Consider the following 14,351-nt stretch of genomic DNA (forward strand, 5'->3'; position numbering starts at 1 on the left):
TGCTGCTTTCCTCCTTCTCTCTCTGTATATATATATATACCTGTGCTGCTGTTCTCCTTCTCTCTCTGTATATATATATATCTGTGCTGCCGTTCTCCTTCTCTCTCTGTATATATATATCTGTGCTGCCTTCCTCCTTCTCTCTCTCTGTATATATATATATATATATATCTGTGCTGCCGTTCTCCTTCTCTCTCTCTGTATATATATATATATATATATATATATACCTGTGCTGCCGTTCTCCTTCTCTCTCTGTATATATATATACACCTGTGCTGCCTTCCTCCTTCTCTCTCTGTATATATATATATACCTGTGCTGCCTCCCTCCTTCTCTCTCTGTATATATATATATATATATATATATATATATATATATATACCTGTGCTGCCTTCCTCCTTCTCTCTCTGTATATATATATATATATATATACCTTTGCTGCCTTCCTCCTTCTCTCTGTATATATATATACCTGTGCTGTCTTCCTTCTTCTCTCTGTATATATATATACCTGTGCTGCTGTTCTCCTTCTCTCTCTGTATATATATATATATACCTGTGCTGCCGTTCTCCTTCTCTCTCTGTATATATATATACCTGTGCTGCTGTTCTCCTTCTCTCTCTGTGTGTGTATATATATATATATATACCTGTGCTGCCTTCCTCCTTCTCTCTCTGTATATATATATACCTGTGCTGCCGGGCTCTGGGCGTGGTCAGCAGCGGTGGTGGGCGGGGCGGAGCGTAGGTGTGAGCAGGGGGCGTTGCCAGGTGACCACACGGATTCAGGAAAGGGGACAACTGCAGAGCGGCGGAGAGCGGAGACCGCGGGGAACGGGGAAGATGGCGGAGGAGTACGGTAAGGGCAGAGAGCACACTGCCGGGGGCGCTGCTCTCACCTGTGTGACCTGCACTGACCGCCAGTCCTCCCCAATATGTGTATAATGTAACCTCCGTACGGCAACTGCGCGTACAGCGACACCTGCCGTAATGTGAACAGGACCGGACGGAGGAAAGCGCAGCTAGGAGACAGCACTGATATATAGGAGAGGAGAGGAGATAGCACTGATATATAGGAGGAGGAGAGGAGATGGCACTGATATATAGGAGGAGGAGGAGAGGAGATGGCACTGATATATAGGAGGAGAGGAGATGGCACTGATATATAGGAGAGGAGAGGAGATGGCACTGATATATAGGAGGAGGAGGAGAGGAGATGGCACTGATATATAGGAGGAGAGGAGATGGCACTGATATATAGGAGGAGAGGAGATGGCACTGATATATAGGAGGAGGAGAGGAGATGGCACTGATATATAGGAGGAGGAGGAGAGGAGATGGCACTGATATATAGGAGGAGGAGAGGAGATGGCACTGATATATAGGAAGAGGAGAAGAGATGGCACTGATATATAGGAGAGGAGATGGCACTGATATATAGGAGAGGAGATGGCACTGATATATAGGAGAGGAGATGGCACTGATATATAGGAGGAGGAGAGGAGATGGCACTGATATATAGGAGGAGGAGGAGATTGCACTGATGTATAGGAGGAGCGGAGATGGCACTGATATATAGGAGGAGAGGAGATGGCACTGATGTATAGGAGAGGAGATGGCACTGATATATAGGAAGAGGAGAAGAGATGGCACTGATATATAGGAGAGGAGATGGCACTGATATATAGGAGAGGAGATGGCACTGATATATAGGAGGAGGAGAGGAGATGGCACTGATATATAGGAGGAGGAGGAGATTGCACTGATGTATAGGAGGAGCGGAGATGGCACTGATATATAGGAGGAGAGGAGATGGCACTGATGTATAGGAGAGGAGATGGCACTGATGTATAGGAGAGGAGATGGCACTGATATATAGGAGGAGGAGGAGAGGAGATGGCACTGATATATAGGAGGAGGAGAGGAGGAGATGGCACTGATATATAGGAGGAGGAGAGGAGGAGATGGCACTGATATATAGGAGGAGGAGAGGAGATGGCACTGATATATAGGAGGAGGAGAGGAGATGGCACTGATATACAGTACAGACCAAAAGTTTGGACACACCTTCTCATTTAAAGATTTTTCTGTATTTTCATGACTTTGAAAATTGTACATTCACACTGAAGGCATCAAAACTATGAATTAACACATGTGGAATTATATACTTAACAAAAAAGTGTGAAACAACTGAAAAGATGTCTTATATTCTAGGTTCTTCAAAGTAGGCACCTTTTGCTTTGATGACTGCTTTGCACGCACTTGGCATTCTCTTGATGAGCTTCAAGAGGTAGTCACCGGAAATGGTTTTCACTTCACAGGTGTGCCCTGTCAGGTTTAATAAGAGGGATTTCTTGCCTTATAAATGGGGTTGGGACCATCAGTTGTGTTGTGCAGAAGTCTGGTGGATACACAGCTGATAGTCCTACTGAATAGACTGTTAGAATTTTTATTATGACAAGAAAAAAGCAGCTAAGTAAAGAAAAACGAGTGGCCATCATTACTTTAAGAAATGAAGGTCAGTCAGTCCGAAAAATTGGGCAAACTTTGAAAGTGTCCCCAAGTGCAGTTGCAAAAACCATCAATCGCTACAAAGAAACTGGATCACATGAGGACCGCCCCAGGAAAGGAAGACCAAGAGTCACCTCTGCTTCTGAGGATAAGTTTATCTGAGTCACCAGCCTCAGAAATCGCAGGTTAACAGCAGCTCAGATTAGAGACCAGGTCAATGCCACACAGAGTTCTAGCAGCAGACACATCTCTACAACAACTGTTAAGAGGAGACTTTGTGCAGCAGGCCTTCATGGTAAAATAGCTGCTAGGAAACCACTGCTAAGGACAGGCAACAAGCAGAAGAGACTTATTTGGATTGAAAAGAACACAAGGAATGGACATTAGACCAGTGGAAATCTGTGCTTTGGTCTGATGAGTCCAAATTTGAGATCTCTGGTTCTAACCACCGTGTCTTTGTGCGACGCAGAAAAGGTGAACGGATGGACTCTACATGCCTGGTTCCCACCGTGAAGCATGGAGGAGGAGGTGTGATGGTGTGGGGGTACTTTGCTGATGACACAGTTGGGGATTTATACAAAATTGAAGGCATACTGAACCAGCATGGCTACCACAGCATCTTGCAGCGGCATGCTATTCCATCCGGTTTGCGTTTAGTTCGACCATCATTTATTTTTCAACAGGACAATGACCCCAAACACACCTCCAGGCTGTGTAATGGCTATTTGACCAAGAAGGAGAGTGATGGGGTGCTACGCCAGATGATCTGGCCTCCACAGTCACCAGACCTGAACCCAATCGAGATGGTTTGGGGTGAGCTGGACCGCAGAGTGAAGGCAAAAGGGCCAACAAGTGCTAAGCATCTCTGGGAACTCCTTCAAGATTGTTGGAAGACCATTTCCGGTGACTACCTCTTGAAGCTCATCAAGAGAATGCCAAGAGTGTGCAAAGCAGTCATCAAAGCAAAAGGTGGCTACTTTGAAGAACCTAGAATATAAGACATATTTTCAGTTCGTTCACACTTTTTTGGTAAGTATATAATTCCACATGTGTTAATTCATAGTTTTGATGCCTTCAGTGTGAATGTACAATTTTCATAGTCATGAAAATCCGGAAAAATCTTTAAATGAGAAGGTGTGTCCAAACTTTTGGTCTGTACTGTATAGGAGGAGGAGAGGAGACGGCACTGATATATAGGAGGAGGAGGAGAGGAGACGGCACTGATGTATAGGAGGAGGAGGAGAGGAGATGGCACTGATGTATAGGAGGAGGAGGAGAGGAGATGGCACTGATGTATAGGAGGAGGAGGAGAGGAGATGGCACTGATGTATAGGAGGAGGAGGAGAGGAGATGGCACTGATGTATAGGAGGAAGAGGAGAGGATATGGCACTGATGTATAGGAGGAGGAGGAGAGGATATGGCACTGATGTATAGGAGGAGGAGGAGAGGAGATGGCACTGATGTATAGGAGAAGGAGGAGGAGAGGAGATGGCACTGATATATAGGAGGAGGAGAGGAGATGGCACTGATATATAGGAGGAGGAGAGGAGATGGCACTGATGTATAGGAGGAGGGAGAGGAGATGGCACTGATATATAGGAGGAGGAGAGGAGATGGCACTGATGTATAGGAGGAGGAGGGAAAGGAGATGGTACGGATATATAGGAGGAGGAGGGAGAGGAGATGGCACTGATATATAGGAGGAGGAGTGAGAGGAGATGGCACTGATATATAGGAGGAGGAGTGAGAGGAGATGGCACTGATATATAGGAGGAGGAGGGAGAGGAGATGGCACTGATATATAGGAGGAGGAGGGAGAGGAGATGGCACTGATATATAGGAGGAGGAGGTAAAGGAGATGGTACTGATATATAGGAGGAGGAGAGGAGATGGCACTCATGTATAGGAGGAGGAGGGAAAGGAGATGGTACGGATATATAGGAGGAGGAGGGAGAGGAGATGGCACTGATATATAGAAGGAGGAGGGAGAGGAGATGGCACTGATATATAGGAGAAGGAGGGAGAGGAGATGGTACTGATATATAGGAGGAGGAGAGAGAGGAGATGGTACTGATATATAGGAGGAGGAGAGAGAGGAGATGGTACTGATATATAGGAGGAGAGGAGATGGCCCTGATATATAGGAGGAGAGGAGATGGCACTGATATATAGGAGGAGGAGGAGAGGAGATGGCACTGATATATAGGAGGAGAGGAGATGGCACTGATATATAGGAGGAGGGAGAGGAGATGGCACTGAGATATAGGCGCAGGTATAATACTGTATACATCCCCTGCTCCCACGTACCAGCAATGGCTTCTTACCCTCTTGCTTGCTGTGATGCCATGTCCCGTGTTACCCGCCCTGTGCCAGGTACGATGCTGAAGTTGGTTTCTTATTTGTTCAGTCTCTTATTCAGCAGGTTCTTATTCTGCAATTTCTTTCTTTTTTTAACAGGTTTAACAGCAAAAATCTAAAATCACAAAAATAAGATACAATGCAGCGAGGTTCCGCATCAAATTCAGGTCACTGCAGCCTGGCCCAAACTGGTCAAAGGATGGAGTGACCTGAATTAGATGCGGGGCATCACTATCTGTGTATTGGTGATGGTAGTTCAGTGGCCCAAAGTAATTTAACCCCTTAAAAACACCAGTTACTTATTCAAATCTGTGAAAGTTGCCAATTTGCCACTTTGATGCCAGTTCTGATGCACAGAACCCACTTGGGCCAGGCTGGATTGACCTGAATTAGATGTGGGGCATCTCTATCTGTGTGTCTGCATTGTGAGATCAGTGGCCCAAAGTCATTTAACCCTTTCAATGACTCCCTTAGGTGCCAACTTTGATGCCCATTTTTGTGCCAGTTTTATAATTGTTGTAGCTTTGAAGTGTGTTCACATCAGGGCACCTCGCTACATTGTATCTTATTATTTGAAATTTCATAACACCGAACCTATGGGTGTATAAAGATATAAGGAGACTGTAATCTCTCAATAGGCAACTCCTAACTAGATAGATCCTACAACGATTTGGAGTATTAACCCCCAAAAGTCAAACAAAAAATGAGCACCGCCCATTGTGGAAATATAAATGTAAAAATATTCATTTTTACAACAAGTTCCAAACAAGATAAAAAATGCATATAACAATGAACAAACAATATCTACAAACGCACTGACCTCTGTATGTATGGATCTAGCCAGAGCTGCCCCCATACTTATATATATTATTGTCCTTGGTGATTTTTCCTGTATGTCCTCACCACAGTCCTCATTGGCTTCTCCTATAAGTGTATATATTATTCATCCATTGCTATAGGTATTTTTTATCTTGTTTGGAACAAACATGTAATATTTTTAGATTCCCACAATGGACGGTGCTCATTTTTTGTTTGCTTTCGGGGGTTAATACTCCATATCTTTGTAGGATCTATTGTATTCTATTATTGCGATTTCTGATTTTTGTTGTTAAACCTGTAAAAAAAAAAAAAAAAGTGGCCGAATAAGAATCCGACTTCCGCATCAGGTGGCCGGATTGTTCCGCTGCGCTATTGCCATCCGTGTGAACGTCTCTAGCTCAGTCGTCCATTTTCCCATGGTTGTGTTTGCAGATGGTGGTGCCGCTGTAATCTGATGATTGGCATTTGTGCCCTGGCATGTATATAGCGTATACCCGGTATACAAAGCCAGCTGCTCATGGGAAGAAATTATTTATTTTTTTACAGTTGTGACCAATTTGAATGGGAAAGTAAAACTCTCCTGTGATGTGGTAGTGACCTGAGAAGACGTCATCAGTGGGGTCTGGGAGCTCGGACCCCCTATATTTCTCTCATTGAATCATCATAGACCATTCATATCGAAGGGACTCGAGGGTCTGTGACCCCCAGCGATCTTCTGACATGATTTCCTCCTGGACACTTCAATGAATTTAATGGAGCTTCCTTTTTTTGTGGTTGCGGCATACAACTAATGCTCACCCAATTCTGGGACCGCCTGTCACTGTGTATGGGGGCACAATGTGGGTAGCACTATGTGGTACTGTTTTTCAGGATGGCATTGCGTGGATAGCATTGTATATGGGTGCACTCTGTGACCAGCAGTGTTTTAGGTGGCACCCTGTAGTTGGCACTCTGCGGCCAGAAGGGTACATGTTGGCACTCTGACTGGCACTGTTTATAGTGGTAATCTGTGGGTAACGAATATGGGGCTAGAAATGGCATTCTGTGGCATTCTGTGACTGGCACTGTTTATAAGTGGCATATTTTGGTTAGCACTGTGTATGTGGGCACCCGGTAGCAAACCCTGTATTGGTGGCGCTCAGTGACCAGCCCTGTTGTACTAGGGAAACCGGTGGCTAGTACAATTTATGGTGTTATTTTGTGGCTAATATATAATATATCGATAGATCGAGCACTGTGCAAAAGTTTTAGGCATAGTAAGGCTATGTTCCCTCAGCGCTTTAGCCTGTGGTCACTGGATTCATTGGGGCTTACGTCTGAAGCGTTGGAAAACTGGATTTGGACGTATGCGCTGACGAAGCCACTGACTGTAATGGTGCAGACGGAGTCACTGCCTGCAGGGTCAGATGTCATATTTGGCCATATACACCTATTTGAGATGAGCTCCATTAGGATCTTGGCACCTCATCACATGGATAGTGCTGTGTGTGAGGGTGCCGTGTGGTCAACGCTGTGTGTGAGGGTGCCGTGTGGTCAACGCTGTGTGTGAGGGCGCCGTGTGGTCAACGCTGTGTGTGAGGGCGTCGTGTGGTCAACGCTGTGTGTGAGGGCGCCGTGTGGTCAACGCTGTGTGTGAGGGCGCCGTGTGGTCAACGCTGTGTGTGAGGGCGCCGTGTGGTCAACGCTGTGTGTGAGGGCGCCGTGTGGTCAGCGCTGTGTGTGAGGGCGCCGTGTGGTCAGCGCTGTGTGTGAGGGCGCCGTGTGGTCAGCGCTGTGTGTGAGGGCGCCGTGTGGTCAGCGCTGTGTGTGAGGGCGCCGTGTGGTCAGCGCTGTGTGTGAGGGCGCCGTGTGGTCAGCGCTGTGTGTGAGGGCGCCGTGTGGTCAACGCTGTGTGTGAGGGCGCCGTGTGGTCAACGCTGTGTGTGAGGGCGCCGTGTGGTCAACGCTGTGTGTGAGGGCGCCGTGTGGTCAACGCTGTGTTTGAGGGCGCCGTGTGGTCAACGCTGAGTGTGAGGGAACATATAAACTCCTTGCAGATGTTGTCCTTGGTGGGATTTGAATCCAGGACCCCAGCGCTGCAAGGCTGCAGTGCTATCCACTGAGCCACCATGCAGTGCTAACCACTGAACCACCATGCTGATGTCATTCACCAAAATTTAAGCTACGCGGCCGACAGACACACCCCAGACGCTTTGTACCTACCGGGGAGGTGACGTCCCTGACCTTCAGATACGGGAGCACCCAGGATCTGGGCTGCACATTCATATATGGTCCCTTAAAGGTTGTGAGACCACAGGCGCTGAAGTGTCACCCAATACTGAAGGTATTTGGGTTGTTGGACCTGCATTATGGTGGTCTGCAACCTGTTGCAGAACTATCTCCTAGCATGCTAGATGTTGTAGTTCCGCAGTAGTTAGACGCGAGCTGCAGACCGCTGTGGTAACAGAAGTGTTGTACCAACAAGCTGATAAGTGTTTAACCAGCCATTGAGTAGGCAGTGCCGGGGTTAAATTCCTGTGAGCTGACCCCCTTCCTAACGTACATTTTTGCTGTGCTTTCTCTGCTTCTTCCTGGTACTGTGGGTATGGAAATCCAAGAAGCCTATTCAAATTTCATCCATAAAAGAAACAAATGCGACACGTTCACTCTTTCTCTGCCAGTAAGTTTTTGCTATCTGGTGCCATCTTTATGCTTCATCCCATCATTCAGTTTCACAGAGGTCGGGGTCTCATTGCAATTTTGGATCCTGGACCCACCACCCATCCATAGTGATTTTAGAAGGTCACGCAGCTGGGGTGGTCCACGTGTCACCTTTCTATTCCACGCAGATGGAGAGTCCCTTAGTCAGGGCACCAGTCAAACCAGAGGTCCGGCCCAATCTTCGACCTTCCAAGAATTGCACATATCCAATTTTTGGTGCTATTACTTAGTTTGGGTGTTTGCGGACCTCCTCTCACTGACCTCCCCCCTCCCCCACCTTAAATAGGGGCCCAAATTCTGAATTTAATCTATCTTATAGTTCAATCTTTACCCCCCCATAAGGAAGTCTTTTCTCTCTGTCAGCTCATGGTTAATGCATCAACCATTTTTACGAGGCCATTTTGCAGTAAAGTAACAGCTCTGGCTTAATATCTAACTCCGCAAAACACCCGTAATGACCCGATCCTCACATTTCCCGTCTCTGGATTTCCTTTAAGACCAGGCAGAAATTTCTATTCTTGTCAGGTGTCTACAGGCGACTGAAAAATGTTTAGAAAAACCTTGTTTTTACTGTTATAAATCTCCCTAAACCCATTAACAGTCTCACATAAAAACCTCTTAACTTGGACGAAAGAGCCAATGTTCTATCATTAATCAGGATGATGACTATGCGGCTCCCCGCATCTCAGGACTCAGTTGTACAGAGCAATGTGCAATAGTTTTTAGGATCATGAAACACCTATAAAATAAAGAGAATTTTGTCACTGTTTTTATGGGTTTTTTTGCAAACATTTTTGGTTTTTTAGCTTTTCATTGTTTTAGGGAACATTTATCCAAAATATTAATAACTATGTTCCAAAAGTTTACTGATGTTCATCTGACGCGCCCCCTGGGCCTGTGCTGTGCAGGGGATACCCGGAGCCGGATCGCTGGGGGTTGTAGTCTCCGTGGCGCTGACCCGGTCCGTGCCCAGGGTGGTCAATTCAGTGGCAGTCTAATGTTGTAACAAATGTCCGACTACGCCACCCGTGGATTGCGGTCAGTGGGGACCGTCGCTGCGCTGCAGACCGCTGAGGCTGATGTAGTTTGCGCAGCCGAGTATGGAATAACTCCCCACGGGAGAAGTATTGCCTCAGGGCAGCTAGAATAGATGATGGTAGTGATGGTGTGAACTTCCCAGTACTGATGGTGCTGGTGCGGCGATGAAACACAGAGACTTGTAATTGCAGTTTCCAATGCTTTACTCACAGTTGTTATTCTGGTCACTTGTGCACATGAGGGACCGCCTGAGCCGTGCTGCGTTCACAAGGCAAGAGACTCGACCAACTCCCAGGCAATTCCAGAGCGTGGCACAGGGCTCCCTTCCTTTCCTTTCTCTGGCCGTCCCCACCAGTGACCCACCTTTGTCCAGCTCCCTCGGGCCTTCTCTTGGCGGAACCTATCTCCGGTTTCCCTGACCCTATGTGGTATGCTTTCCTGGTGGATGTAGTGAGGGGTCGCACCAAGATGTGGTAACAACCTCCGGTCTTTGGCTGAGGAATCTGTTGCCTCCACCAATTTGGGTTCCGGTACCCTGTTCTGCCAACCCTTCACCCTGTATCTCCTGGGCATATGGGGTTCCTTCTTTACTCGCGTCTCTGGGCCTTTCTCTGTGTTCCTTGCTTCCTTTCTCCTCTGTTCCAGTTCCTTTCTTACTTTCCTTTCTGTTCTTTCTTCTCTCTCTCAGGCTCCAGCCTTCTGACAAGGCCTGCCTGCGGAGCAGAGCCCATGCAGAGGCTCTGCTTCCTGTCTTCTCCTCTCACTCTTAACTGGCTCAACTGACTGACTGTCCTAAGATGGTGCCCACCTTATATACCTCCCTCTAGCACCCGAGCCCAGGTGACTAGCAACCAATGGGCTCCTACCTATGCCCAGAAACCCACCCCTATCTGCTCCTACACCACTGGGTATTCCACCCCCCGCCCCACTCCAGCCAGGAACATGGTCTGTCGTGCCTGCATTACTGTATAAATGGGAGCACCGTTGACCTGTCCCTCGGAAATGGGGTGTGTGTGGTGCATGCAGCTAAACGAGTCCTGGTCCACACTCCATCCTTACCCGGGAGTGGAATATCACGCCTCTGGTTTGAGGTGCAATACCCCTGTAGCAGCCGAGCCCTCGGGGTGCTACACATCCATACATCCTTTACTGTCCTAGTAGACTTCTAAAGAATAGCATCCCCTTCTTACATTCTGCGTCCCATCCTTCAACACTTGGGGCTTCCTGTGTTATCCTGGAGACAGGAAGATAACGGGTGCCAAATTTTCAGCTGTAGCCATGACCACGCCCCCTTGGCTATTCTCCACCGTCGCACCAAACTTTCCAGAATCTCTGGATTCCTGATGGTTTGGAATGTTTTCAGTGAGGCACAAGATTTTCTGACTTTTTTGATGGCCCTCAAGGTGTCCCCATTTTCCGTGAAGTTCCTGGACATCCCGGGACAGTTGGCAATTATGAATCTATGTCACTTCAATAGTGACATTCCTGGGGCTCATCACGTCATTGCACTCACCAGCTCTCATTTCCTATCATTTCTCCATATACTTGATGACAATTAGCAACAAGTTTCTTATTAAAGGGGATGTCCTGCTAAATAAAATTGAAAAGGAAAGAGAGGGTGGGGGTCATGGGGGATACGGGGGAAATGTTAGCTACTCGCAATCCAAAGCTTCTCACTTATCTTCCTGTCCAATTTAGACAGACGTGTTTATTGCAGCCAATCACTGGCTGCAGTGGTGATGTGTTGGTCACCACTGTGCCCAGTGATTGGCTACAGTGGTCACATGTTCATTGGAAGCAGGAAATGACTCTGAACTTCCCGGTCAGTCTGCACAGACATGTGACCACTCTAGCCAATCACGGGCAGTAATAGTGATGTGTTGGACTCTGCTGAGGCCGGTGATTGGCTGCAGCTCTCTGATGTCCGTCCAGTCCAAGCTGGATGTAGAAGAGACGGGAAGGGGGCCTGGGAAGGGTCTGTGGCTGGAATTTACTAAAAATGCATCTGCTTACAAAGAATTTGGGGATTTTAGGAATGGCTTGTTCCTGTAGATAGAAGCAATTGTAGGAAAACTTGGAGCAAGAACCCGTCCTAATATCATGATGGTGGGGGTGCGATTTCTTTTTTATTCTTTTTTTTAGAAGATTTCTAGCATATTCTAAAAAGCGGCTTAGATGCATGAGATTTACAGATACAGCGCTCCCAGGAAATCAACATTAACCGATCTAAGGTATTAGACGCCAGGGAAAGTGGCGAACATACATGTTATGAGAATCATAGTATAGGGGGTCAGGCAGCTCATGAGGATAATGAGGTTTTGTTCCTTTGGCACCACATTAAAAAAAATGCCCCCCCCCAAGCAACAATGCATACTATTAGATATGTTCTTCTAGAAACAGCGCCCCAGTTGTTCATTGGTTTGTTCTGGTATTGCGGCTTTGCTTAGCAAGTTATTACCTATCCATATGATGGGTGATACTTTATTGTTTGTATGGGGTCGGACCAATGGCATCCCCACCGATCGCGAAGAAATGCCCCATTAGAATGGACTGGAGATCTCACACAATAATTGCTCATTTTTCCCTTGCGTTAGTTTTGCTAAATCTTCCCCATACTCCCTATTACACATTAAGTGTCGCCAGTTAAGCAGTTTTCTGGTATATACTGCATAGTACAAGAAGTTGATGGCCGTGGATTAATCACGACGCTGCAGGTCAAGTGGAAGGAAGGCAGACAAGAACCGTATTGTGCTCAGTCGTGGGAGATAATCTGTTTTGCAAATCAGGAGCCCGGCTACTCGTTTTGTGTTTTCTAGGAAAATCAGACAGTGACAGTCTCCCATATTAAAGTTGAATCGGACACCGACTCCATTGTGGTCACAAACCGGCTCCGCAGGAAGCTATCAACATTGTGTACAGAGAGGAGCAGATAGCAGAGCGCTGTCTACTGTGATCCGAGCCGCAGCCGTCACTCGCAGGCCATCACCGAGGCCCCAGGGAGCGGCATTGCCATGGTGCGGCTTGTTATTCTTAATTATTGGTTAGCTTCCAGGAATAATGATGATGCTGGTGGTGACATTGTCAATAGTTCCAGCTCTGAACTAATTACTGGGTCAGTGTGGTATACCCAGCGTACATTATCTTGTAATATCACAGCTTTTATTTAGAGGGATTTTCCAGTTTTGCAAAAAACTCCTCTGCCCCGACTGCAGCTTTAAAAAGAACAAACCTGAATCCAGACACAAAAAAGATGAGATTCCACAGTTTACGCGTTTCAGGCTCACTTATAGGGCCAAACGGGCCTGAAACGCGTAGACTTCATGGAATTTTGTCCTATTTTTTGTTTGTGTAATGGCTCGAGTTTTTTAAGTAGCTAAATAAAAGTATCAAGAATTATTATTCCCGGATGCCGGCTTTCTACAGGTCTTTGATCTATGCTGCAATCTGCCGTACAAATCCTCCATACGGGGTAAACCGACTTTTATCGCTCTTCTACGGATGTGCTTCTTTCACCCTTCCCATGTTTAGTGCTGAGTCTCTTCCGATGTCTGTCATTGTCTGCAGCGCTGATGTCATCAATAGCGCTGCAGTCAGTATGAGCTCAAGTTGACCACACAAACCGCTGAGCTCAATGATTGCCTGCAGCGCTGTCAATGTGACATGAGAGCTGCAGATGATAACAGACATTGGATGAAGCACTGAAGACTCGGCGCTGGATCAGAGGAGGGTCAGTAGAGAAAAACTTTTTTTTTTTTTTTTTTAAACAAACTGTAGTCGGGGAACAGTAGTTTTCCAAAGCCTAAAATCCCTTTTAAAAATGATCTGTCATTTGCCATAAATATGTATTTTTTACCTGGTGTAAATGCCGCTGTTCTCCTGAATCCGGGGATGTGTTTTTTTTATTCCTGCGCCTCTCCGTTCCTGAGATATAGCTGTTCCTTTCCTATAGCTAAATATAGTGTTGTTAGTGAAGACTTGAAGACCACACCCACTTGGATAACAAGCCCAGATTTACATAAAGAGAAGAGGGGGCCATATCTCAGGAACGGAGAAGAGCAGGATCAAAAGAAAAACATCGCCGGATTCAGGAGAACAGCGGCATTTACACATATTTATGGCAAGTGATAGGTCCACCTCTCCTCAAAACCTTAAATTTCAGATGTGACTACATTTAACCCCAATGTCAGTCATATTAGCTCAGGAAGCTGAGGTATGAGGAGCCCACCTGCCTCTCTTATACCCTCTGCCCAAAGCAAAAGCCATCAGTGCCCACAGCTCCTCCACCGCCTCCACCAAGGCCAATGTAAATGGCTACCTGAGAGTGGACCTTTCTACTGGGTACAGTCTGTGTTTTACCACATTCCCCTCCCTTTTGTCCTGGCACACAATGCCACCTACACACACGGACTCACTGGCACATTTGGTAAGTTCCATTTACTCCTTCCTGGACTTCTTGCCCCTTGAACAAATCTTTACCTGCCCCTGAGGAACCCCATTACACACCTTATGGTTACTTGTGGGAATCTCACTGAGTATGTTCTTCTCCATTTTTAGTGGTGAACACTGGGATTGTAGGGTTTTTCTTTAGGGTCCTATTACTTGCATGGAAGACCCTGCAGAAGATCTCTACATTTTACTCCATCATCTGTTTAAAGGGACACACGACCCGCTCCCAGTCATTTCCATAACCTGTACTAAGTCTACCATCACTTGTACCCCTGAATATCCACTGTGCCGCTAGGCTGAGACTCTCACTCGTAGACCGTCCTCCTACATTCATCATTGCTTACTGATAACTTGTATTACACTAATCCCCAAATTCCTTACACTATGAAGCCCTCTTCTATATTGAAAGGACGCCCCAAAAACAAACTAAGTCCAGCTGAGACCTCCAGTGATCTGCTGTATACAGTGGAGGAAC

The 14,351-nt window shown here is 46.6% G+C and overlaps 1 protein-coding gene across 1 annotated transcript in view; it reads left to right on the forward strand.

Annotated features, from left to right (window-relative positions):
- Positions 1 to 740: 740 nt before the first annotated feature.
- SLC44A4 (solute carrier family 44 member 4) overlaps positions 741 to 14,351 on the forward strand; it is a 68,214-nt gene continuing 54,603 nt past the window's right edge. The window contains exon 1 of the mRNA XM_073641846.1: positions 741 to 862. Coding sequence (XP_073497947.1) covers positions 847 to 862 — 16 coding nt within the window. The 5' untranslated portion in view covers positions 741 to 846. The remainder of the gene's footprint in view (positions 863 to 14,351) is intronic.

Source organism: Phyllobates terribilis, unplaced genomic scaffold (assembly GCF_046119375.1).
Source record: "Phyllobates terribilis strain yellow unplaced genomic scaffold, ASM4611937v1 Scaffold_7__3_contigs__length_470593459, whole genome shotgun sequence".
Taxonomy (NCBI): Eukaryota; Metazoa; Chordata; class Amphibia; order Anura; family Dendrobatidae; genus Phyllobates; species Phyllobates terribilis.